The following is a 27,955-nucleotide window of genomic DNA, read 5'->3' as shown; positions in this document are numbered from 1 at the left end:
CATCTCTATGCTAGTGAGTTTTTTAGACTTTTTAAAATGTATTGTTAAATATAGTATTATTTTCAGTTCTGAATTGTCTCTCTCCCTTCTCTTCCACCCCTGATTGAGAAGGAAGGAAGGAAAATAAAATCCATTACAAATGTGTATAGTCATGCAAAACAAAAGCTCATATTGGCCATAATGGAAAAGGAAGGGAAGGGGAAAGAAAGGGAGTAAGAGAAGGATGAGGAGGAGAAAGAATAGGAGAAGGAGAAGGAGAAAGGAAGACAAGGGAAGGGAGAAAGGAGAAAAGAAAAAAGAAACGTGAAAAAACATAATTTGTAGTCTGAGTCTATCAGTTCTCTACCTACAAATATAGAGCATATTTTATCATGAGTCCTTTGGTTAATTCCAAGTTAATTAATTAATTAGATTAGTTAATATGTTTTTAAAAACTGATTATCTTTACAATATTGCTGTTATATAAATTGTTGTACTCTTCATCAGTCCATATAAGCATGCCCAGGTTTTTTTGAAGCCTTTTTCTACATAATTTCTTATAGCAAATTTCATCATATTAATATGACATAACTTGTTTAGCCATTCCCCATTTGATAACACCCCATCAGTTTCTAATTCTTTGCCACCACAAAAGAGCTGCAAAATATTTTCGTACTGATATGTTTTTGTTTTCCTCCTTCCTCAGTCTTTTTGGTGTATATGCATAGGAGCACCATAGCTGAGTAAAAAAATATGGACCAGTTCCTGGCTCCACCAACAGTGGATTAAAGTAGCTATTTTTCTGCAGTCTCTCTATCTTTTGTCATTTTCCTTTTTTTGTCAACTTAGCTAATTTTATGAGTGTGAGTTAGTACCTCAGAGTTGTTTTAATTTGCATTTATCTAATTTAGAAGATTTTTATATGGCTATTAAAAGCATGGGTTTTTTTTTCCTGAAAACAGCTTAGTTTTAGCCTTTGATAATTTATCAATTGGGGTATGGTTCTAATTCTTATGAATTTCTCTATGTCTCTCAGAAATAAGATCTTTGTCAGGACCTTGCTGCAAAGATGTTTTCTTCAATTTCTTACTTCCAGCTTCAATGATTTTGTTTATTTAAAAACTTTTTAACTTTATATAATCAAAATTGTCTGTTTTATCTCCTGTGAACCTCTCCATCTCTTGTCTGGTCACAAACTCTCCTTATCAAAAGGTTTGGCTATGGGGAACTTATAAGCATAATTTAAGATATCATACCTTATGTCTAGGTCATGTACCAATTTGGTATTTCTCTTAGTAAATGTTGTGAGGTAGTGGTCTGTGCTTAGTTTCTGCTAGACTGCTTTTTAGTTTTCCCAAATATTTTTGATGATTAGTGAATTCTTGTCTCAATAGCTAGGGTCAATTTTTTTTTCAAACACTAGTAATCACAATCATTTGCCTGTGTATACTGTGTACCTAATCTGTTCCACTGATTAAGCTTTCTATTTTTAAAGATTAATTTATTTTTAATTTTCAACATTCACTTCCACAAGATTTTGAGTTCCAAATTTTCTCCCCATCTCTCCTCTCCCTCCCACTCCAAGATGGCATGTATTCTGGTTGTCCCTTTCCTCAATCTGCCCTCCCTTCTATCACCATGCTCCCTCCCCTTTATTCCCTTCCCCCTTACTTTCTTGTAGGGCAAGATAGATTTCTATACCCTATTGCCTGCATATATTATTTCCCAGTTGCATGTAAAAACAATTTTTAAGATTTGTTTTTAGAAATTTGAGTTCCAAATTCTCTCCCTTCTTCCTGCTCCACCTGCCCTCCTTGAGAAGGCAAGTAGTTCATTATAGGTTATACCTGTGTCATCATGCAAAACACTTCCATAACAGTCATGTTGTGAAAGATTGACTATATTTCCCTCCATCCTATCCTGTCCCTCATTTATTCAATTTTCTCCTTTGACCCTGTCCCTCCTCAAAAGTGTTTGCTTCTGACTACTCCCTCCCCAAATCTGTCCTCCCTTCTATCATTCCCCCCTCTTATCCCCTTCCCCTCTACTTTCCTGTAGGGTAAGATACCCAATTGAATGTGTATGTTGTTCCCTCCTTAAGCCAAATCCAAGTAGAGTAAGGTTCACTCATTCCTTTTCACCTCCCCCCTCTTCCCTTCCATTATAACAGCTCTTTCTTGCTTCTTTTATGTGAGATAATTTACCCCATTCTGTCTCTCCCTTTCTCCATCTTCGAATATATTCCTCTCACCCCTTAATTTTATTTTTTAAATATCATCCCTTCATATTCAACTTACTCTGTGCACTCTCTCTTTCTCTCTCTCTCTGTATATACATACACACACACACATGTATGTATACACACACATATTTATGTATGTATATATACCTATGTATGTATTTATATATGTATATTCTCTTCAACTACCCTAATACTGAGAAAGGTCTCATGAGTTACAAATACCATCTTTCCATGTAAGAATGTAAACAGTTCAACTTTGATAAGTCCATTATGATTTCTTTTTGCTGTTTACCTTTTTATGCTTGTCTTGATTCTTGTATTTGAAGGGCCAATTTTCTATTCAGCTCTAGTCTTTTCATCAAGAATGCTTGAAAGGTCTCTATTTCATTGAAGATCCATTTGTCCCCTGAAATATTAGCCTCAGTTTTGCTAGGTAGGTGATTCTTGGTTTTAATCCTAGCTCATTTGTCCTCCAGAATGTCATGTTCCAAGCCTTTCAGTCCCTCAATGTAGAAGCTGCTAGATCTTGTATTATCCTGATTGTGTTTCCACAGTACTCAAATTGTTTCTTTCTAGCTGCTTGCAATATTTTTTCCTTGACCTGGGATCTTTTTCAAGAGGTGATCAGTGGATTCTTTCAATTTCTATTTTACCCCCTGGTTCTAGACAGAATATCAGGGCAGTTTTCCCTGATAATTTCTTGAAAGATGATGTCTAGGCTCTTTTTTTGATCATGGCTTTCAGTTTGTCCAATAATTTTTAAATTATCTCTCCTGGATCTATTTTCCAGGTCAGTGGTTTTTTTTTTTTTTTTGCAGTGAGATATTTTACATTGTCTTCTATTTTTTCATTCTGTTTTATAATTTCTTGATTTCTCGTAAAGTCATTAGTTTCCATTTGCTCCATTCTAATTTTTAAGGAATTATTTTCTTCAGCGAGCTTTTGGACCTCCTTTTGTGTTTGGCCAGTTCTGTTTTTAAGGCATTTTTCTACTCATTGGCTTGTTGGACTTCTTTTTGCCATTTGGGTTAGCCTATTTTTAAGGTGTTTTTTCTTCTGTATTTCTTTGGATCTCCTTCAGCAAGCTGTTAACTTGTTTTTCATGATTTTCTTGCATCCCTCTCATTTCTTTTCCCAATTTTTCCTCTACTTCTCTTACTTGATTTTCAAAATCCTTTTTGAGCTCTTCCATGGTCTGAGACCAATTCATATTTTATTTGGAGGCTTTTGATGTAGCATCTTTGACTTTGTTGTCTTCTTCTGGCTATATGTTTTGATCTTTTTTGTCACCAAAGTAAGATTCTATAGTCTGAGTTTTTATGCTGTCTGCTTATTTTCCCAGCCAATTACTTGACTTTTGAGCTCTCTCTCAAGGTATGACTCTGGTTTGAGTGGAGAGTGCTCTATCTGAAGCTTTAGTGGTTTTGCACAGCTGTTTGCTGAGCCACTTGTAGGCACCTGTAAATTTTCAGTTCTTCTGAGGGTGTATGGTCTAAGGAGAGGTGTTTACTCCTCTACTGGCCTGTGCTGTGGTCTGTGAGTGACCTCAAGCACTCTTTTCTGCCTTAAAACTGCTAGGAGGACTCCCACTTCACAGTCACCACAAACTCTGCCACACCAGTGATCCTCCCCACCCCAGGAACTGCCAACTAGGACTGCGAGTCGGATCCAAGCAGGGCAAAGAAAAAGAATCCTGCCTCAGTGCCAGCAAAGAGATCCCTGCACTCCTGCTCTGATCAGATGCTCGATTCCTCCCATGGCCAATGGGCCTGGAGCTCTGGAAGCAGCCACTGCTGCTGCTCCTGCCACCACCCTGGGACTGAGGCTGGACCACCCTTCTCTCACTCAGGTCCAACAGAGTTTTCCCATTGACCTGCTAAGTTGTCTTTGGTGTTTGTGGGTTGAGAAGTCTGGAAACTTCCACAGCTCAATGATTCAGTGCCCTGAGGCCTGCTCTACCTGGTCTGATCTAGCCTGGTCTGTGCTGGTATGGCCCAAGCTGGGCTGCACTCCACTCCCAGCACAGTGCAATAGACTCTTCCCAGCGACCATCCAGGTGGCTTGGACTGGAGACTTATTTCACTCTGTCATTTCGTGGGTTCTCTTGCTCTAGAATTTGTTTAGAGTCATTTTTTACAGGTGTTTGGATGGATTTGGCAGAGAACTCAACCAAGTCCCCGCTTTTACCCTGCCATCTTGGCTCCACCCCACCTAAGCTTTCTATTTTTTACCTGGTACCAAATTGTTTTGATGACTAGAGCCTTAGGGCATGATTTGTGTTCTGGTACTGCTAGGTCTTCTTCACATTTAAAAAATATTCCATTAATATTCTAGACCTTTTGTTCCTCAAGATAAATTTTGTTCATTATTATTATTATTTTTCTAGCTCTATAATATAACCATTTGGTTGTTTTATTGGTATGGTACTAAGTAAATAAATTAATTTAGACAGTGTTGACATCTTTATTATATTGGTTTGGACTTCTGTCTTAATTTGCATGAAGAGTGTTTTGTAACTGCCAATGTGAATCTCAGCAGATAGACTCCCAAGTTGTCTTATACAGTTTGTAGTTGTTTTAAATACGATTTTTCTTTCTATCTCTTCCTACTGGTTTTCATTAGTAATATACAGATACAGAAGATTTGTGGATTTATTTTGTGTCCTCATATTATTATATGATTTAATTAGTTTTTAAGTCAACTCACTAAAGTTTCCTAAGTAAGCCATCATTATCTGCAAAAAATGACAATTTTTGTTCTGTGTTGCTTACTTATTCTTTTAATTTATTTTTTTGTCTTCTCACTATAGTCAACATATTTAGTAATATCTTGAATTGTAATGGTGGTAATTAACAGCTTTCCTTCATCCTTGATCTTTTTTGGAAAGGCTTCTAGCTTATTCTCATTACAGATACTTTTCACTCCTGGTTTTAGATAGATACTAATTTTGTTAAGGAAAGCTCCATTTATTTCAGTGCTTTTTAGTGTTTTTTTTAAGTAGAAATTGGTATTGTATTTTGTCAAAAGCTTGTTCTTCACATGTTGAAAAAGCCATACAATTTTTATTGTTTTTATTGTTAATGTGATCAGTTATGTTAGATTTCCTAATGAACCAGTCCTGCATTTCTTATATAAATCTATCCTGATGATAGTGAAGAATCTTTGTCATCTTCTTGCTAATATTTTATTTAAAATTTTACATCAATTTTCATTAGGGATATTGATCGATTGCTCTCTTTCTCTACTTTCTCTCTTTTCAGTTTAGATCATGGAAAGAATTTGGTCATAGAAGGAGTTTGGTAGGATTCAGCTTATTCCACTCTGCATTAGTTCCTATAAATCTTTCCATGCTTCACTGTATTCATCGCATTTATCATTTCTTACAGCACAGCAATACAGGACAGCTAGGTGTCTCAGTGGATAGAATGCCAGGCCTAGAGTCAGGAAGACACATCTTCCTTAGTTCAAATCTGACCTCAGATACTTACTGGCTGTGTGACCCTGAGCAAGTCACTTAACCCTGTTTGCCTCAGTTTCCTCATCTGTAAAATGAACTGGAGAAGAATATTGCTAACAACTCCAGTATTTTTCCAAGAAAAACCCAAATGGAGTCACAAAGAGTAAGACTTAACTAAAATGGCTGAACAACAGTAGCATAGTAATACTTAATAAATATTTATGTACGACAATTTGTCTAAATATTCTTTGTTCTATGGATATCTACTTTGTTTCAAATTCTTTGCTGTCACCAAATTATTGCTATTTATTTATGTATTTAGTGTATGGAGGGTTTTCTATTTATCAGTGGCTTCAATGGAGTATAAACCTATGAACAGAGTCTGGTTCACAGGATATGGATACTTATTCACTTTGCCTAATTCCAAATTACTTATCAAAATTATTGTACCATTTCAAAGGATTGTACCATTTCATAGCTCCAGCAACATATTAGTGTACTTTTCATGCCACAGACTCACCAGCCTTGATTATTAATCTTCTTTTCAGCATGTTTGTCAATTTGGAGGGTCTGAAGTGAAATATTGAGTTTAGGATTTGCATTTCTCTTATTAGCGATTTGGAGTATTTTTTTATATAGTAGCAAATACGTTGCGATTTTTCTTTTTGAGAACCATTTATTCATATTGTTTGACCACTTATTTGTTGGAGAATTACTATTAGTCATAGATAAATAGATATTGATAAGCACATTAAATTTTTATATTTCTTGGATGACAGTCATTTTAAGAGAAATTCGATACAAAGATTTTTTTTCCTCATTCAGCCACTTCTCTTCTTATCCTAGGTGCATTAATTTTGTCTGTGGAGAGTTTTTCAGTTTCATGTAATCAAAGTTATCTATTTTATCTTTTGTAATTATCACTTTCACTTTTTGCCTACGAATACATCTACCTATAGTTGTGCAAGGTATATAATCTACTTCTTTTTATTTATTTTATAGTATGATCTTTAGAGAAGCAGCTAGATGGCACATTAGTAGAGCATTAAGCATAGAGTCAGCAAGACCCGAGTTCAAATTTGGCCTCAGACATTTTCTAACTGTGTGATACTGGGTAAGCCACTTAAACCTGTTTACCTCAGTTTCCTCATCTGTAAAATGATCTGGAGAAGGAAATGGCAAATCACACCAGTTTCTTTTCCAAAAACCCCCCAAATGGATCACAAAGAGTTGGACAAAACTGAACAACAAAAATCCATTTAGAATGTGTTATGTAGAGTGGTAGAAGATGCTGGTCTAATCCTCATCTCTGCCAGACTTCTTATCTATTTTCTCAGCAGTTTTTATGAAATAGAAATTTTTTTCATAGACAATTTATCAGACACTAAATTATTGAGATCATTGTTTCTGATTCTCACTTTTCTAGTGTATTCCATTGATCTTTGTTTTTAAACCAATACCAGATGATTTTGATGACTGCTGCTTTATGATATAGTTTTAGTTCTGGAAGTGCTATTCCCCCTTCACATCTACCTCTTTTCATCATTTTTCTTGGTGGTCTTAATTTTTTGTTTTTCCAAATTATCTTTGTTATTGTCTCATCTAGTTCTATAAAGTAACCCCTTGATAATATGATTGATATAGTATTAAAATATTAGTTAAGTTTGGTAGTATTATCATTTTTATTATATTGGTATGGCCCAGCCATAAGTACTAAATATTCTACCAGCTATTTAAGTTCTCTTTTTTTGAAGGAATATTATATATTTGAATTGATACAAGTCTTTTGCATGCTGTTGATCAACAGATATTTCATGGATTTTTTTTAAAGGCAATCAGGGTTAAGTGACTTGCCCAGCATCATACGACTAGTAAGTATCTGAGGCCAGATCTGAACTCGGGTCTTCCTGACTCCAGGGCTGGTGCTCTATCTACTGCGTCACTTAGCTGCCCAATGTTTTATGGATTTTGTCGTTATTTGGAATGTGATTTACCTTTCTGTTTCTTGGATTTTGTTACTATATAGAAATGCAGCTGATTTTTGTGGGTTTATTTGTAGTCTGCAACTGTGCTAAAGTTATCAGTGTTATCTTTGCTGATTTCCTAAGATTGTCAAAGTATATTGCATAGATTATCAGCAAATAAGAATAGTTTCATCTCCTCTTTCCCTATTTTTGAGCTTTTAATTTCTCTCTCGTATTATTGCTGGTGTTAGCATTCTCAAAACTATATCAGGTAATAGTAAGGACGGTGGGATTTCTTACTTTACTCTCAGATTCATTAGAAAAGGTTGTAGTATCTCTCCAACACATTATTCTTTTTTTTTTTTTTTTTTTTGCTGGAAACAATATTGCTATTTAATGGGAACTTTACAACTTCAGTAATAACATGTTAAGGCAGCTTGTGTATGTTTTACAATTTGGAAATTCATCAATGAAGTATCTGATTTTTTCCCTTTGAAATTTATTTGTTTTTAGTTTAACAACATTCAGTTCCGTAAGTTTTCGAGCTCCAAATTTTCTCCCCCTTTCTCTCCTCCCCACTCCCCACCCAAGACAGTATATAATCCAATATAGGTTCTACATATATCTTCACACTGAACATATTTTCATAATAGTCAAGTTGTAAAGAATTGTAACCAAAAGAAAGATGAAACACAGAGAGAGAGAAAGAGAGAGAGAGAGAGAGAGAGAGAGCGCAAATAGTATGCGTCAATCTGCATTCAGACTCCATAATTCTTTCTCTGGATGTGGATAGCTGGATAGCTTTTTCCATCTTTTGGAATCTTTTGGAATCTTAGAACCTTGCTTTGCTGAGAGGAGTCAAGTCTGTCAGAGTTAGTCATCACAGATACAATGTGTCTGTAATTGTGTACAATTTCTCCTGCTTCTGTTCATATAAGTTCAGGTTATTATAAAGTCTGGCCAATGCATATTATTCTTGCTTTTTGTTTTAGATAGATGCTTTTATTGATATCAAAAAAAGGTCTCTCTTTGCCTATACTTTGTAGGATATTTAGCATAAATGGGTGTTCTTTGTCAAAGTCTTTTCCTGCATCTATTGAGATGATCATGTGGTTTCAGATGTTTAGGTTTTTGATACGATTAATTTCATTGATAATTTTCCTGAAGTTATCCTTGCATCCCTGGTTGGCCATAATGAATTATTTCTTGGTCTGTTTGATAGTTTGTTTAAAATTTTTAAGTCAGTATTCATTAATGGTATTGGCCTATAGTTTTCTTTCTGAGTTTTCCATTTCCTTGATTTAAGTATTAGGACTATGTTTGTTTCATTAAAGGATACTGGTAGAGTGTGTATTTCTAGATTTTTGGGAATAGTTTGTGAAGTATGGGTATTAATTGTGGTTTAAAAGTTCGATAGAATTTCCATTTTAATCTGTCAAGACCAGGAGATTTTTTTCCTTTGTACTTTCAACTATTTCTAGTTCCTTTTTTTGAGAGAGGTTATTTAAGACTTTTATCTGGTCTTGTGACAGTTTGGTTATTTTATATTTTTAAGGCATTCTTCTCATTTGTGTTCTCAGTTGTAATTTTTTTTTTAGCCTATAACTTTGTATAGTAGGTTCTGATTATTATTTTTTCTTCTGCTTTTGTTATGATTGTAAATTTCTCAGTTGCTATTTTGTTAATTTAGTCTTCTGACCTCTTCTTTTCAATCAGATTAACTAAAAGTTTATCAATCGTATTAGTCATTTCAAAGAACCAGTTTTTAGCTGTTTTTTTTGTTTTTGTTTTTGTTTTTAGTTTCCAATGTATCTATTTCTCCTCTAATTTCTAATGTTTATTTTGGGCTAGTTTATTTGCTGGCTCTCTAAATTTTTAAAAATACACATTCATTTCATTGCTCTCTCTTTTTCTATTTCGTTAATGTGTTTTTCTGAGGATATGGTTTTTCACCTGATGCCTGTTTTAGTGGCATTCCAGATATTTTGATATGTTGTTTCATATGAACATTTTCTCTCACATAATTATTAATTGCTTATAAGATTTTTTTATTTGATATATTCATTATTTAAGATTTCATTTGAGCCCATGTCATTTTATGTGTTTGTGGCCCCTGAACCAATGACTATTTTTATGCATCATGGCCTGTAACTGTTATATTTATTAATTTTGCCTTTTTATATTTGTTTGCCATCTGGAAATATAAAATATGGTCAGGTTTTTTTTGCAAAGTTCTATGTTCTGTTGAGAAATACATATATTCTCTTAAAGTCTCATTCAGAAGAAACCACAAGTCTTCTAGCTCTAGTTTCTCCAGCAATTTGTTGATTTGTATATTTTTTCTTTTTATCTTTCTGTTTGACTCATCCAAAACTGAGAAGACTTTTACTATTGTGTTACTGTCTATGTAGTTCTGTAGCTCGATTAAGATTTCTGTTATGAATTGGGATGCTAGGATAGTTGCAGCATCTAAGCTTTGTACTGATACTGGTTTGTTGTTTATGGTTCCTTTCAGTATAGCATGTTTCCTTGATTTTTTTTTCTCAACTAAAAGGGGATTTTATTGATATCACAGCCCCATTAAACTCGGGAACAAGGCCTTGTTACAACGGACTGCTCAAGAGCACTTCATCTGTCAGGGGAGCCAAACCAGAACTGGGAGCGGAGGCTGGTCTTTATTTGACCTTGTTCTTGCGCAGATTGTTGGTGTGGCCCCCCTTCTTCTTACAGCAGTTTACAACGCGGAGGTGCAGGTGGGTGTAACACTTGCGGCAGATCATCTTGTCACGGTTGTACTTCTAGGCCAGCTGGCGAAGGGAGGGGTCAATGATGACCCCTCGAAGATGCAGCACCAAGTGCAGAGTGGACTCTTTCTGGATGTTGCAGTCAGAGACAGTTCGGCCATCTTCCAGCTGTTTTCCAGCAAAAATCAGACGTGGTTGATCTGGCGGATACCTTCCTTGTCATGGTTTTTGGCTTTGACGTTCTCGGTAGTATCACTAGGTTCGACCTCAGGCGTGATGGTCTTGCCCATCAGGGTCTTCACGAAGATCTGCATCTCTGCAACACTGTGCCCGCCCTTGGCCACCTCGCGGAAGAGAAAGAGGCCATCGGCGGCGGAAATCGCTCCTTCGCTGCCTTTGCACGCCTGTGCGCCCTGTCTCTCATTTTTAATAGTTTTGCTTTGCGTGATAACATACTTGCAATGCTGGCTTTTTTTTTATTCGTTGTTTTATTCTGTTTTTAAAATGTTCCTTATAAGCAAGATATTATAGGGCTTTTTTCTTATCCAATTTGTCTTTTGAATTTTATCAGATTGCTTAATCCATTTAAAGTTACGAGTTATGCTTCCATCCTCTAATGTTGGGGTTTTATTTAAATATGTTTTTCTCTCTTCCACTTTAAACACAGTTCTGTATCCTTTCATTTACTTTAGGTTAATCTTTTTAAAGGTGGCTCCATTGGCCTTGTCTCTCTTTCCCTGACTTCCCTTCCATTTGTTAACCTTTTTCTTTTAAAGTTCTGTTATCAGTTTCTTTTTCTTTACTGCTTTTATCTGGTGATTTAATTCTTCCACTCCTTTTCCCCCCTTGCAAGTGGATTTCCCCTTCTTTTCCTCCTCTTCAACTGGTTTTGTTCATTAGTTTGTTTGTTTTTTTTTTTTAATTTCAATGGTCTTTTCTTGTCATTAAAGCTCCACAGACAAGTCCTCCTGCAAGGTCATTGGCCTCTCCTCCCAGCATCAAAACAAAGCTGCTCACTATCACTCCTCATTTTACTCCTCTCCTATCCCCTCAAGCTACTGCTTCAGGCTCTTCTTTTCCTGAGAGACCACTGGAGTGACTGTACCCTCATTACTAGCCTGTGACTTGACCAAGGCATATCAATCTTTTCCAAATTCCTCCTCCCCTACAAGAAGGATAAGCTATTGGCTTACCTGCCCTCCCCCCAAAAAAAAACTCTTAGTTTTATTTATTAGCTCAGTTAAAAATCTTCACTTTTGTTCATTTGTTTTTCAAGATTTCTATGTAGATCATTAATTGTTTTGTGGTGTTTTTTTTGTTGTTTTTGTTTTTTTAACTTTCCAGGCTAATTTTTAGTATTTGCCCAAATCATTGATGTGTTTTTTCTTTCTTTATTGATGATAATAAATTACAATATGAAGTATCATATAAAATGATAATGATATAAAATTTCCCTAAGTATTGCTTTGTCTTTATTCCAACAATTTTAGTATATTGTCATTATTATTATCTTTAATGAAATTAATGTTTCTATAATTTGTTCTTTGGCCTACTTTTTACCCATCAAATTATTTAGTTTCTAATTTTAATTTTTGCTTCAAAGACCCATCATTAAAAGCAATTTCATTGTATTATGCTTGGCAAAAGATGCATTTAACATTTCTCCTTTTCTGTATGAGTTTGTGAGGTTTTGTGCCTTAATATATGTCAGTTTTTGTAAAGATGCCACGTACAGTTGAGAAATAGGTATATTCCCATTCAGTATTTTCCAGATACCTAGCAGATGTTTTTTTCAGAATTTCGGTTTTGTTTTTATTAGTTTTTCATATCTCCTGTAGTAATTAGTTTTTATTTGGTCCATTCTGATTTTCAGGTTTTTCTTTTCTTAGACAGTGTTCTCTACCTGTTGCTCTAAGCTATTAATTCTCTTTCTATAGAATATCTGATGTGTAAAATTCTATTCTTTCTTTTTTTTGTTTTTTTGTTGGATTCTTATAGGTCTAAGAGAGGGTGAGTTGAGATTCCCCCCCGCCACTATTATGATTTTACTATTTCATCCTCTATAGAAGTCATGTAACTTTTCCTTGAATAATTTAGATGCTGTGACATTTGGTGCTGGGTATGTTGCCTATTGATGATGAAGTTCTGAGGAGCTAGCTACATGCATCATCTCCGCATATAAGAATGTAAACCATTTAACCTTGTATAGCCCCTTATGGTTGCTCAATCATGTTTACTTTTTATGCTTCTCTCTTTTTTTTTTTTTTACATTTTTCATTCAGGACATTTATTTTAACAAACAGTCGAATCCTTAAGATGAACTAGATGCTGCAACAGCTGCTCTCTTGGGTTTGGGTGTTGTTCCTTCACGGAATCCATTCCTGAATCGGCGATAGACAATTTTTAGGTGCCTCATCCGACCAGTACCAGTGGTGTTGCGTCGCTTAGCTTTTGCACTCCAATTATACTTTCTCTTGCGTTTAGCAGGATATCCACATTTGCCACATGTTGACTTCTGAAGATGGTATGCCTTAGAACCACAACGACGGCACAAAGTGTGCGTCTTATTCCGGCGCTTACCAAACGAAGACGTCCTCTTCGTCATCTTCCTCCAACCGCCGGGACCAAAGAGAACGGCTTTTTATGCTTCTCTTGAACCCTGTATGTCAGTTTTCTACTGAGTTCTGATCTTTTCATTAAGAATGCTTGGAAGCCCTCTATTTCATTAAAGATTTTTCTCCTTTATGATTATGCTCAGTTTTTACTGTGTTTTATTCTTGGTTGTAAGACCAGATTCTTTGCCTTTGGAATATTATATTCCATGATCTTTGCACCTTTATTGTAGTGAATTACAAATCTTAATTCTGGCTCCTCAGTATTTGAATTCTTCTTGGCTGCTTGCAGCATTTTTCTTTGACCTGGGGGTTCTGGATTTTGACTATAACATTCCTGGGAGTCTTCATTTTGGGATTTTTTTCAAGAGGTGACCAGTGGATTCTTTTAATTTTTACTTTACCTTCTGGTTCTAAGATATCTGGGCAGTTTTCTTTTGCGATTTCTTAAAATGTGGTGTCTAGGATCTTTTTTCTTTGCTCATAAATTTCTGGTAGTCCAACAGTTCTTAAATTAGTTCTCCTCATTATCTACAAGATTTCATATTAAACTTCCTTATTTTGCAAATTTTGTGGAATGTAAATCACATTTTAATGAAATAATATAACTTAGAGAATGTCTAACATAATATGGTGATAATGTATAAGCATAATTTTTGGTATTTAAGTGTTTTATTTGAGCAGAGGGTTGTAGTATTTAGTTCAACACCAAATGAATGCAATCTTAAAAAATAAATGTACTTAAAGGGCAGTTGCAGATATTGCTTCAATTGTAACAATATGTATATGCGTATAAATGTGTTTAGACATATACATACACACATATGCATTAGCTTTTGTAAGGAAAGAATCTCCTCAGTTGTGAATTTCTTATCTTCTTCCCAGTAGTAGCACACTGGCTACACTCTCAACAGAAACTCTATTGAACAACTGACCAATGTTTTCAATCATTTCATTCACCAGATAGAAGAATAATAACATAAGCAAATTATAAATTTTAGACAGAAATCAGCCTGAATGCTGCAATGAGAGGCAACCTAAGGTTTGTTTCTGCAAAATATTTGTGAGGGTTTGTGATGGTTTGAAGATGGCTTGTAATACACAAGCACAGTGATTATGTTTTCAAATAGCCTGACATTTCTGTTGTAACAATATAGGCATTTATAACATCCTGATCTCGATCACACAACTGATGGTATCCAATTACAGGTTAAGACGGCTCCTCTAGTGCTTTATGCAGAGCACAAATGAGGGCATGTGTGTCCATTTAACCATCCATTTGGAATCTCTTTAAGTTTAAGTATCACAATTTTGTGGCAGTTTGGAAATATTTTGATAGCCGGTTGAGAAACAATATAAACATATATTTCTTAGTCACAAGTGTCCGAAGTGATCAAACTTTGATGTAGTTGTTGCACGAACACCAAAATTGTTGTGTGCATGATCATGCTGGCTTCAAATTGCTGTAGAAATAAACATATAATCCTTCAAACATGCACATATTTGTTGAGATTTTATATATATGATATATATGTGTCTATGCGTATACACGCATATTGTGTATAACATAATTGGACAATTATTTAATTCTTTAGGGTCTATCAAATAATTTTTAGCATAAATTCTTTGGACCCTAATCTCCAACTCCCAAGGCATTCACAAACCACCAAATGGGTAACACTGGACTAGACCAGGAAGACTCAGGAATAATGCAACTCAATAAACTGGTGCTTAATAAACCTCAAATCAGAACTTAAGAAAGAATTTCCTTAAATGGGGAGAAAATTTGTAATTCAAACTCTTGTGAAAATCAATGCTGAAAACTAAATATGTTCAATAAAGAAATTTAAAATAAAAAAAGAGAAAGAATTAAAGAAAAAAAAGAATTTCCTTTTTGGTGGGGACTGAGAGAATGAATGGAAAGCAGTCTGACAGAAATGAAGTTTAAACCAGCCTCTCACACTAGATTTCACAACAATCCAAAAATGGATACAAAACCTCAATATTAAAGATTAATATCATAAATATCTTCATTTTGGGATTTCTTTCAAGAGGTGACCAGTGGATTCTTTTAATTTTTACTTTACCCTCTGGTTCTAAGATATCTGGGCAGTTTTCTTTTGCGATTTCTTAAAATGTGGTGTCTAGGATCTTTTTTCTTTGCTCATAACTTTCTGGTAGTCCAACAATTCTTAAATTATTTCTCCTCATTATCTACAAGATTTCATATTAAATTTCCTTATTTTGCAAATTTTGTGGAATATAAATCACATTTTAATGAAATAATATAACTTAGAGAATGTCTAACATAATATAGTGATAATGTATAAGCTTAATTTTCGGTATTTAAGCTTATATATCTTTCATACCTATGGACAGGAGATGTATTCTTAGAGGATAGAAGTAATTACAAAAGGTAATTAGCTCATTTTAATTTCATGAAATTGCAGTTTCTCTACACAAATAAAATGGATGCATCCAGGAATAAACAGGGAAGCAATTGATCAGGGGGAAAAAAAAAAACAAAAAACAAAAAATCTTGTAGTAAAATTTTCTGATCATTATTTGTTTAATATCCAAGATACATAAACAACTAACATATACGCACATATATGCACAATCTATGTGTGCATTTTTGTCTGAATATATAAACATATGTGTGCATACATACATGTACACACACATACACACAGCTACACATACATGACCAAAAGCCATTTCCCAATATTTGATAGAGCTATAAATTGGTACAACCATTTTAGAAAACAATTTGGAATATGAAAATAGATTAAAATGTACATACACTTTTATTCATAAATTCCACTCCTAGGCATATGACAAAGACATAATTGATAAGAAGAAAGTTCCCATATCATCAGAATAATATAGCTATTCTTTCTGCGGTATCAAAGAAATGGAAACAAAATAGATGCACATCAGTTTGGGGACTGTCTAAGCAAATTTTGACACAAGAATATATAGAGAGATTTCTGTGCTATTAAAAACAACAAATTTAATAAACGCATAGAAGCATGGGAAGCTTTCCATGAACTGATGCAGAGTGAAGTAATCAGAGCCAACTGCCCTCCACACACACATACAATACACACCATGACTGCAATAGCTTAAAGGGAAAGAACAACCAAAATAATCACAAATGGGTATTGCAAAAAAAAAAAAAAAAAAGAAGTACAAAGAGTAGATATGAGGAGACATTTCCCTCCTTGCCTTTGCAAAGGTGGGAAGTCTACAGGTGTGGAGCATTGCTTGCATTAATTGGTTTTTCTCTGATTCCTCTGTTTCTTAAAAAAAATTCTTTGTTATATGGGATGGTTGTCTACAAAGGGAAAGGAAAAGGCCTCTAGGGATAAATTTAGTCTATATTAAAACAAAAAAAAATTATTTTTTAAAGAAATAGTTGATCTATCATCTAGCCATTTACTAATATAGCATAACAGAGTCTTTAAAATGCCATAATGAAATATTCTTCTACATTATTACTTTCATCTACCAATCTAGTAACTCTATTAAAAGAAATTGAGGTTAGTTAACAGGAAGTAATTTTAATGAAGCCCATTTGTGCTATTTCTGATCAGTGTCTTCTTTTCTAGATATTCATAAACTATTGCATTAATAATATATTTTAAAGTTTTCCAGGAATCAAAGTCATACTCACCAGCCTATATTTTGCAACTTTGCCTTCCTTCTCATTTTTTGAAAATTAGAAACAACAATTGCTCTTTTCCAGTCCTCTAGAAAATTTCTCATTTTCTTCTTTCTTTTTTACTTAAACATATTAATTGATGCTTTTATGATGTTTTTATATGACAGTATGAATATAACTTCACCCAAATACCCAACAGTGTTGAACTCTCCACCGAGTCAAAGAAAAAAAAAAGCAAAAGCCAATGCACCAATTCTCTCTGACTGTATGTGTTTGTATATCCTTATGAATTATTTTCCTCAAATGCATTCAATCTATCCTTCAAATTTTTTGCTTATATATTGTCTCTATCCATGGAATTATCTTCTTGGCTTTGTTTCTTTTGTTTTAATAATGGCTTCTCTTTCACGTGTATGTAACATTTATCTTTGACACATATGTGGAAAACACGAGGACAAAAAACCAAGGCCACTAGTCCAAGGACTATTGATTTTTCTCTGATATAAGGAGTGATTTTTTTTTTATAGTTTCATCTTGTCTTCACTATCTTTCTAATATCCCTTACAGCTACTCACTCATCCTAACTGCCAGTTCTTTCAGTATTCTAATCTATAGTTCATCTGGACCAGATAACATGAATGTATTGGGGTAAATACATTCTTAAGTAACAAAAAATAGCCACTGCTAGATCCTGGGGGCTTTGGTAGTATCCCTCACTTTCTCCATCTTCCTTTTCACTAAGAGGCCTGTTTGCTTTGAATCTTATTATATAATCTGGACCAGTTTAATTTAGAGGCTCATGGCCCTTAATGAGAAGGGTTAAGGCTTCCTTTTCTCATACTCTTGGGTTATATATCCCCTTCCCAGAGCTCTGGGGAGAAACATTTAAGGCTTATGTATTGGCTCATGTCTAGGGGCTCCTTAAAGGGAAGAAGCAGAATGTATTCAGTATAAAATAAATCAAGTATGGGAGAAAAATGTATTTCCTACACACAAAATAAATAGAAAACACTCCCAACAGGCATTGATAAAAACTTCAACTAAATAGGTAATAGTACTTTATAGCATTATACACCATTATGAAATTGATACTAAAATCTGTTGAAACATGAATATGATACTTAAAACTGTTGAAATAGACCCAATGAGTCTGTACTATCTCCCTCAAAGTATATGTCTTCTGGCAAATCAGGCCAAGGATTGGACTCAACTTCTAGACAATGGTCATCTTCTGTAAGAGTAGATGCTAAGGATTCCTCCTGGAGTAAAGTAAAACCAGGACCAAAAGAAGAGTTAGGAACTCCAAATATCTCAAACTCACAAGATAACCTCCAGGCCTAAACACATTTATCTCAGGATAGGTACTATCTCACCTAAGATCACAAAAGAACAAACAGAGCAAAGAGTGCCTGAAACCCAGGAAAGGCTCCACTAGACATGATGGAATTTAGCTATCATGTTCTCATAGCCAAATACCAGCCAAGGGAAGCAAATTACCTCTTTCCTGATGGGAAGTCCTGTAAGATGCCACCGAGAAGGTTAAAAGAAAGGAGAATTTGAGGCAGAGTCATTTCCTTTTGTAAAGATCATCAGCTTTTCCTGCTTGGAAGCAAATAAGGGGGATACTTCATTATATCAAAGCACCAATCCCCTCATTGCTGAATCAAACAAATGACTGACTGGAAACAGGATGAATCACTCTAAACATGATCTGTACAGTCCCCAGCTACAATCATATATTACTTTTCAATTTCCTATCATCCATTTTTGTTTCATATTTTTCTTATACTTTTTGCTAGATCATTCTTGTCAGCTGAGAAAAAGAAGAAAATGACAGTGAGATAGTTTTCCAGTCTTCATATCATCTATTATTGTCACAGCATGCATCCTCAGTAATGGTCCTATTTTTATTCAATCCTCCTCCCCACAACATAACTATTAAAAACTCTATTTTCTTGGCCTTAGCAGTTTCATAAGCCTCAGCTCATCCTGAGTTTTTACTCTCTTCTGTTGAATTTGATAAACATCCACTAAGTGCTTTCGTTATGTCAGAAATTATGCTCAGTGCAGGAGATTCAAAGACAAAAACAAAGTAGTTCCTGACTGTGCCACACTGTCATATTCATCTTTCTTTACCTACTTTTCCTCTGTGTACCCCTTATTAATTTCCTTTTCAAATCTAAGCTGGTCAATGTGTAAATGTGTTGGTTTCCTAACTCCCCATTTTCCTCCTCAATGATTTTTTTTCTTTTTTCTTTAGAAATTCTTCCTTAGGCCATGAGATCATAACTGTCTTTTCTCTGAACCTTTTGAAATCCTTTCTCCCAAACTTTAAGATGCATGCCTGGCTGTGCTCAGCTTATGTCTCTTATTTCACCGATTCTAAGACTTCCTTCCAAGGTTCAGTAGCTAATTCTTCCTTCTCAGTTAAAATCAGGTCTAAAATAGCAGCCCCTTCTGTGTTTCCTCCTCCTTAATCACTAAAGAAAGCCAAGAAGTTGTTAGCTTCTTTGCTGTTGGAAATGTGAACTCAAATTCCTTGACTCCAAATCCAGCACGCTTTTTAACACCATGCCACATTCAAGATTTATCTGGTTCAACTTATTCATTTTACAAATAAGAAAACTGAAACTTGGAGAGGTTAGAGACCTGCCCAAGATTACAACATTTATTAATATCAGAGCTAGAGTGTGAAACCAAGTCTCCTAACTCCCAAGCAAGAGCCCTTTCTACTGGGTCAGATTCCAACAGAGGGTTCATGTTAGTGGTGTAGTTGACCTAGGTTTGGCTCACCACCAATGCTACATTTGAGAGACATTCTGGTATTATGGAATGAATGCTGGCTCTGAAGTATTAGAGACCCTCATTTTGAATCTCAACTTTACCACTTACTGCCTATGTGACCTCGGTCATTTTGTTTTGCTTCTTTTGTCCTTAGTTACCTCCTATGTAAAATGAAGAAGCTGATAATTGTCAGGTTCAGAATGACATTCTAACCCCTAGCCTGTTTTACATTTAGCAAAGACCTTTGTTGAGGACAATTCACATAGCAAATTAAAAACTTTTTTCAAGTTCCCTGTATCCTAGCAATGTGACATTTTCAAACAGTAGCACAAAAATCTTTAAATAGAAAAATACTTGTTTCCACCCCATTGTGACTCAGTAACAGCCAAAGATTCTTCTCAAACTTTCCTAAAAATGTCATTTTTGAGCTGGACCCAAATAGAATATTTCAGTCAAAGAGACACATTTTCCACTGTCAAGAATGAGTAAACATTGGGTTGGAATGGAATGTGTTTTGTAACCTTCTGAAAAGCATTGGCTCTTGGCAAAGTTTTGATGATACCTTCTCGTGATGCACCCAGAACCTATCACAGCCTAGTCCTATCACAGCCAAGGTCCGTGACATACCACGAAAGTGAATAGGTAGCTGCAGGGGGAAGGAAGGGAATCTTCTTCAAGTGTCAATCACTGGGACAGTGGCACCAAAGCCAAGATCCTAAGCTCTGAGATCAATTGGGCTATGTCTATAAATAGGTTAAATAACATATTTGCTTTAAAAAATCATCTTTTCCTGGTTGTAAATTCATTGTTTACACCACAAGTATTAAAACCAGGCCTGTCTGCCACACCACATATGTGGAGGGATCAAAGTAAAATGTAATGGCAAACATTTAACAAAATTTTTAAAAAAATAACAAAAAAAAACAAAATAAATGAGTATACAGAGATTTTTTTTAAAAAAGCAACTGGTAATGTTTCATTTTTAAGAATTTTTTTAATGTTTCATTTTTAAAGATGCAGACACCCAATCAAGGAAGCTATAGACACAACAAGCTCCATGTTAGGCAAACTGAGCATTCTCAAAGAAGCCCAGGCTACATAAGGAATAGTAGCTCCCATTTCTATTTGAGTTAGACACCAATGGTTTACTCAGCCTGAAGAAGATGAAGAAACACACATATATACAATAGCATGGATAGATTGGCTATATTCTTTTCCAAATAGATTCTATTTTTTTCCCTCACATCTTTTCCCTCCTAGAACCTCCCTCCCATTGTTAATGTTTTTTTTTTCCTTTCTGCAAATTACTTCACATTTATTTTGTACCTATTTAATAATAATTTATATTTATACAACTGTGATTCCTCCTAGTAAAATGTTCCTTGAGGACAGAAAGTTTCATTTTTTGTTTTTCTGTTTCCAGTGCCTAGCATAGTGCCTTGACCATAGAAGGCTCTGTTGAATTGAATCAAATTATGCATACCTTTATCTCACATGTAGCTCTCTTGCATTAAGGGTCATAAAGTATTTTCTTCATAATCTTGTGAAATAGACATTGGGAGTATTATTATCCTGTTTCTAATGAAAAAGAAACTAAGGCCCAGAGAGTTTAAGTGACTTGCCCACCATCACTAACCCAGCTAGTAAATGTCAAAACTCAAAGTCAGCTTTCCTGTTTTCAAGGGGAGAGTTTGCACTTCACCATGAAGTGTGTGTCTCCTATTCCTAGGGGAAGAGATGAAGTAAATGGTCTGTGAGTTCTCTGCCTAAACAAAGTGGTCTGTAGAACAAAAGCCTATGAAAACTATTATATTTGGAATATATAGATATACACACATACATTAATTTAACCTCATTGAAAAGTATTAGTTCTCAGAGTAAATCGGTGTATGGTGTGGAAAGAACCCTGAACTAGTAGTTAGGGAACCTGGGTTCTATTTTATCTTTGAATAGCTGTGACTCAGTTTCTTCATCTGTAAAATGAGAGTTGGACTAAATGAGGACATTTTATCTTATTTCGACTTTTAAAACCCTGAATTGTCAACTGCCTAAAAGACTTGATAAGGACAAGGGAGAAAAAGAAAAATAATAGAATACTGAGATAAAAACTGATTCATATAAGGTGATACTTTTTTTTTCTACTTTTTTCAGTCTATTTATTTTTAACATTCATTTAAAAAAATTTGAGTTCCAAATCCTCTTCTTTTCTACTGTCCCTCCCTCTACCCATTGAGGAAGCAAGCAATATGATTTCAATTATACATAAAGTATGCAAAACACATTTCCATATTAGCTGTGTTAAGGTGATGCTTTTTTAAGACTTTTGCTTTGCTCTGTTCCCTTTTATCTTTTCTAGTCCAGTGCTTGTGAGTTGCCATTATCTCTATTGCTTACTTATTCTTACAGAAGACAGACTCTACTCCAGGAAAATCAAAGCTTGAGAGACCCAGTGGTGAAGGTCATATGTGTGCGAGCGCGTGCGCGCGCGCGCGCGTGTGTGTGTGTGTGTGTGTGTGTGTGTCTGTGTGTGCATGTGGAGATGGGCTTTCCCACTAAGTAATTTTCATTAAGAGGTGACAAAATAAGCAGCATGGGCTGTAGATAGAGAATGGGCCTTCAAGTCAGGAAGACCTGGGTTCAAGTTCTGCCTTTGTTACATATGTGACCCTGAACAAGTTCCTTACCTTCTCTAAGTAGCACTCATCTTTACAAAACAAGTATAATTCTATATTAGTCATTGAGAGCACTTTATTTCTATGAAGTCATAGGTCTGGAATCATGAAAAGTTCTTTTTGGGCCAAACTTACTTTTCTCTAAAATAAGTACTGCCTTCTAGTGTTGGCCGTACACAAAAGTAGAATGCATAACTGCCTAAGGGAATGTGATTGAAGGAGAGTTATTAGGCCTGACACTTTCCTTGTCTGAAACTCTCAGTAGTAGAATAAATTCCTTTTGGCTAGTTTAAAAAAATGGTACAGTGGAACTAGCATTTGATTAGGAGTCAAAACCCAGTTCTACCAATAACTCTATGTGAAAGGGATTAATGTAGAAGTCCTTTCCCATTTTAATATACTATGGCTTTATAACTACATTTTAAGAATGCATAGTAGAACTGATAAGTTTTTAGCTGGAGGGATGAGGGATGAGGTATGAAGTGGGAAAGTTTTAATAATTCAGGAGGATAGAGAGGTCCAGTTCACTTCTTTGGGAAGGCGAAACTGACCCATCTTGGAGTAGGTGGTTAGGCTCTGGGCAGCCAAAGGATAATATGAGGGCATTGGTGGGGCCCTCCGTGTTTGGGGAAAGGCCTCTGAAAATTGAGTGAAAAGATAAAACATGTTATGTACTCATCTCAAAATTTTTCTTAAGGTTGGAATTACTGCTCCCAAAACTATGTGTTTGTGTATACTTTACCGAATCAGGAGTTTCTATAATCTAGATGTGGTTTTAAAGATACCTGAATCAGGATTACAAAGATTGAAATGCAAAGGCTATTAGGTTTCATTTGTTTTTTTAAAAGAGAGAGCAAGTAGTCAGTAGGATTTAATTACTTTGTTATGATTCATTTTTGAATTGTTACATTTTCCATTTTTTTCTTCATAATTATTATTTATTTATTTAATATTTTTAGTTTTCAGCATTGATTTTCACAAGAGTTTGAATTACAAATTTTCTCCCCATTTCTACCCTCTCCCCACTCCAAGATGGCATATATTCTGATTGCCCCATTTCCCAGTCAGCCTTCCCTTCTGTCACCCCACTCCCCACCATTACATTTTCCATTTTGCCTATGAAAATAGGAGTCACTAGAGTAATTACAGCAATAAACTATGTTGATATTTAGGTGGTAGACAATTCTTCAGATTAAAAGTTTAGCTGAATTAGGCACTTTACTTTTCAATGTATGCATGTGTATCAGTAATTAAGGTGGGACTTTCTTTTACTGTTTTCTCTTTTAGCACTTATTTAATCAAGTGCCCTTGAATAGTCTGGCCTTTGTTTCTATGATTGGATCAGGAGTCTTTGATGACCTCCTTGCCTCAAGAGAAAGCCTGGTTTGCATGGGTTTGAGTCACATGTTTTTGACGCCTGAGGCTTTTCGGTCACATGGGTGAATCGCATGTTGTGACGCCCTTTGACCCTGAACAGAATATATGAACCCAGAGTTTGGCATTTTCCCTCAGGGCTCTCACTCACTGGAAGAGTGGCATGTGACTTGAAGAGACTTTGGGCAGCCATTGAGAGCCCCCCGGCTTGTTAACTTAGATGTTGGTTTGTATTTGGTCTGTTTATAATCTATGTTTGTAATTTGTTTGTATTTTCTCTGAAGTTCAGGTTGCTGGCTTTTCCTCTTGAACTAAGTGAATGATATTTGTATGTTTAATTGAAGTAAGATTGTTAACCCCTTAAAGTTACTTTCGTTAGTAAAGCAGATCAAAAGAACCTGTGCTGGCAGCTCTTGTCACTGATCTTGTTGGGTCTTACGCCCCACAACAGCTGCTCGCCAAATCGTCGCTAAGGCATGATTTCATCAGTGCAAGTACTCCCAACAATGTACAAATAACTCACCCCATACCATTTTCATTCAACTGAAACTGCTTCATCCAAAGTAATCCATGATCTTTTTATTGCCATCATCATTCTTGACTTCTGTAGCATTTGACACTGTTGACCATCCTCTCCTTCCTATCTTATTGATACTTCTCAGATTCAGCATACAAACTCTAAACCCCTCTTTGTGGATACACTTCAGGACTGTATCCTAAGTCAAATCCTCTCTCTATTTTCCTCTATGGCTATCTCATCAGCTCTCATGACTTCAATTATCATCTTTATGCAGGAGACTCAAAATATACAACACCATATCTGTATTCTGAGCTCCAATCCCATTTCCACAGTTGCTTGTCTGATCATTTATATCCCTTGTTCTCACTATGTAACTTGCCCATCTCTGATCATACACTTTATAGAATAATAGAATCTGCAATGGAAGGGAACTCAGAAGTCATCAATTCCAAACATATATGAAACCTCTCTACAAAATAGGAAAAGATCCCATTCCATTTTTGGATAATTCTAAGTGTTGAAAACCTTTTCCTTACCTTAAAATCTAAATCTGTTTCTTTACAAAATCTGTTCATTTATCTCTGAGAACAAATCGAATCCTTCTTTCCTTTGACACTTGTTAAAGACAATTACCACATCTTTTCCTCCACCTAGAATTAACTCAAACACCACATAGCTTACCTTCCATTTCAAAATTATAACACATCCTGGTTTCAGAGTACTAGGGGCAAGAAAGGCCTTACTTCTAAGGGGATCAAATTCATCACACAGCTGGTCACTAAAGGTTCCGGTGTGCAGACTCAAAAATTGTGGACCAAGTGCCTATCATCATGGCGTAAGGGTTTAAGATTGGAATCAGATGTGATTTCAACTGCACTGGGAGACTATGACACCAATTATTTACTAATTCAAATGCTCAAGCAGAACTCTTTGTTATCCACTCTATCCACAGCTCAGCTGTGTCTGGAGTGAGGAGTTATGAGAACTAACAATATCACTTTGCATTGTCCATGTTTAGTAGAGTAAGACCCTAGGGAATGAGGCCCTATTCAACATTCTTGTGATACAATATGGAGTACTAGCTCCCAAGTCTTGCTACTTTTATGTATATGTAATTAAGGAGGGCTTTTAGCACTTATTCAATGAAGGGCCCTTGAAGAGTTTGGCCTTTATCTCCTTGATTAAACTAGGTAACTAAGGCGGGGCTCTGGTGGGGGCGGGGGGGGCATGAAGGGAGGTCTGATTACATCTTCAATCCCAAGTAGGCCCCAAACCCCTAGCTATTAGGTTCTAAACCCATGTGGGCATGAAGCCCTCAAGGTCCTAGGGGGAGGTACTAACTCCAGAGCCAATAGTAACAGCTTAAGTTCTAGTCACTCAGATGACATTTGATGATGGCTAAAGAGTGCATAAAAAGAGAAGACAGAACTATTTGCTTAGGGCTCTCACTCTTGGTGGCATGCTGATGTGGAAACTCTTGGCAGCTGTAGTTAAGAGCCCTCCAGCTTCCCTGGATGTTCGGACTTGGTTAAATTCTGGTAACTATTAATTGAGATTTGAAGAGCTGTCTGTTGATGTTTGTAGTTTGTTTGTATTTGCTCTGAAGTTCAGGGTGCTGGCTTTTTCCCCTGAACTAAGTGAATGATATTTGTATGCTGGATTAAAGTAAGATTGTTAACCCCTTAATGTTGCTTTCCTTAGTAAAGCAGATCAAAAGAACCTGGTCTTGCAGTGTTCTTTGAGCTGGTTGTTGTTGGTTTTACACCCCCACAGCAGCTGCTAGTCAGATTGTTACAACACTTTATCACTATGGTTTGAAATCAGTGTTTGCTGAGGTGAAGAGTATTTCTACCTCCATCCTCTCAAACTCTCATTCCTATCCATATCAGACCTTCTTCTCCATAGTCAATAGCTTTCTCTGCTTTCCCATTCAGTTATGTCCTCTGGAACCACAATCCTTTGTTAACAATGTCCTTATCCTTGATTTTTGCACTTCACACTCTTCTCATGCTAATGGAAACATGGTTCTCTTTATGAGAGACTACGCTGCTGACTGCTCTGTCTTAATACTAGGTGTTCTTTCTCTCATTACTCCTGTCACACAGGACCAGGAAGAAGAGTACTTCTTGCTCTTTACTGTCACCTACAGACACTGATTACACTCAGCAACCTCTGTTGAGATTCATTCCATCCACATCTATGATGCAGTCCTAATACTTGTGGAACTCATCTAGGATATTCTCCCTACTTTATCAAGGAGTTTATTACTTGACTTAGTCATTCTCTTTTCCATAACCCCTGCTTTCAGCTTTGTTGACTTCATCTGGATGTAGACTCCATAGTCCCTGGTCTCCAAGTTCATCCATCTACTCAATTTCCGTGACCTGTATTTTCATTCAACCTCAACAATTTATGGAGATAGTCATTCCCTTGGTATTATGGTTTAATTGTGTCAACATTTTTTAACTGTGATACTTCCATGATACAGTTCTCTGAATTTCCTGCCCTTAATGAGTTTTATTTAACTGAGCAGAATGATCTCAAATTCTGTAGCACTACAAAAAGAGATATATGTGATTATTAAGTTATTATTAGTGATCTTGGAAAGATTCAAGAGATGGGGAAAGATGGGAAAGGGCAAATACTGTCCCAATTTCAAAAAGAGAGAAAAAATCTGGGGGCCTGCAAACCATGGACTAGTAATCTTGAGTTTAATTCCTTGTAAAACTCTTATAAAGTATTATTGCAAAACTCTATAAAGTATTGTTAAAGGAATCATTAGTGAATATCTTGGAAAAGAAGCAAGTATAACTTCCTTTCCCTCTGCCTCACTCAATCTTCATTATTACTTCAAGTCCTTTCACCCTTTACTGTTGTCCCAAACCATCAACCCTGTTCTTCTTTAATCATCTGTAACAGTGAGGCAATTATAACAGTGTAGATGATAATTGTCAAAATGCCTGTGTAGTTCTGTAATCACGACACTCCACATAGAAGGTAGAAAAAGTAAACCATTTATTCAGACACCAGAGAATCATATCCCACAAGCCATTTATCCAGTCTATCACAGCAGTAAACACAATATCACAACCTGGAAACTTGCCATCCCAAAACCTCTCTGCTGGGGTCTTCCCAAAGACAAACTCACATTACGGCTAAGTTAGCCTGTTCAGTTCTAACAATCACGAAGGCAGCCATTAGCAACCATTAGCAACCATAGCTGTTTCCTTTGACATAACTTCCTTTTCCTATCAGGAAGTGCCTCCCACCACATGTGACTTAGGCTTCCTGCTATATAAGCAGGTCACATGGCCTATTAATGGGTGGGAAAGATCTTCAAATCTAAATTGCTATTAGATTTGGCCCCAAGATCTTTTGTATCCATTACATAGGGCAATGGGAATTCTGGGATAACTGGTGTGAACAGAACTTGACACAACAATATAACAGGGATAACACAAAATAAGCATGTAGAACATTGTCATCATTCCCTCCTTGAACAAACGGGGCTCAAAATCTTGGGTAAGGGGCGAAGGTCTCATCCTCCAAAGCTTCATCCTGCTGAAGTTGGATGTAGAGCTGTCCCTGCCCTAAAAGATAAAGAGCCCTATTTAAGAGATCAGTTCTTTAGCAAGCTGGCATCAGGAACTCAGTTGACACCAGGTCCAGGGATGACACATCACAGTCGTGGACAGGTTGAGAGATTATACATCATAGTTGTGGACAGGTCCAGAGGTGATTTCCAAACCCACCAGAGGGTGACATCTGACTTAAGCCATCAGGCATCTGCAGGTGGATGGTACTAAGCATGCAGGTAACACATCTCACAAACAAATTTAGCAGACAAAAGTCCAAAAACAAACAGATTATCATAGCATCATACATGAGTCAAGGGTACAATTTCAAAACCATTTTCTCCTGGGTAAACCACTGTTACAGTATT

General features: G+C 35.8%; 2 protein-coding genes and 1 pseudogene across 4 annotated transcripts in view; 1 reads left to right on the top strand and 2 right to left on the bottom strand.

Moving 5' to 3' along the window:
* The window catches only part of MYOCD (myocardin), a 167,948-nt gene that overhangs the window by 30,977 nt on the left and 109,016 nt on the right, over positions 1-27,955 (top strand). The gene's annotated exons all lie outside the window — the stretch shown is intronic.
* Positions 10,318-10,739, bottom strand: LOC118848253 (annotated as a pseudogene).
* On the bottom strand, positions 12,657-12,991 carry LOC118848251 (60S ribosomal protein L37-like). Its single transcript, XM_036757076.1, has one exon. The coding sequence runs from the start codon at positions 12,989-12,991 to the stop codon at positions 12,698-12,700; it is 294 nt and encodes a 97-aa protein (XP_036612971.1). The 3' UTR covers positions 12,657-12,697.

Source organism: Trichosurus vulpecula, chromosome 4 (assembly GCF_011100635.1).
Source record: "Trichosurus vulpecula isolate mTriVul1 chromosome 4, mTriVul1.pri, whole genome shotgun sequence".
NCBI classification, from domain to species: domain Eukaryota; kingdom Metazoa; phylum Chordata; class Mammalia; order Diprotodontia; family Phalangeridae; genus Trichosurus; species Trichosurus vulpecula.
Note: the sequence above shows the minus strand (reverse complement) of the source record. Positions and strands in the feature narration are given on the sequence as shown.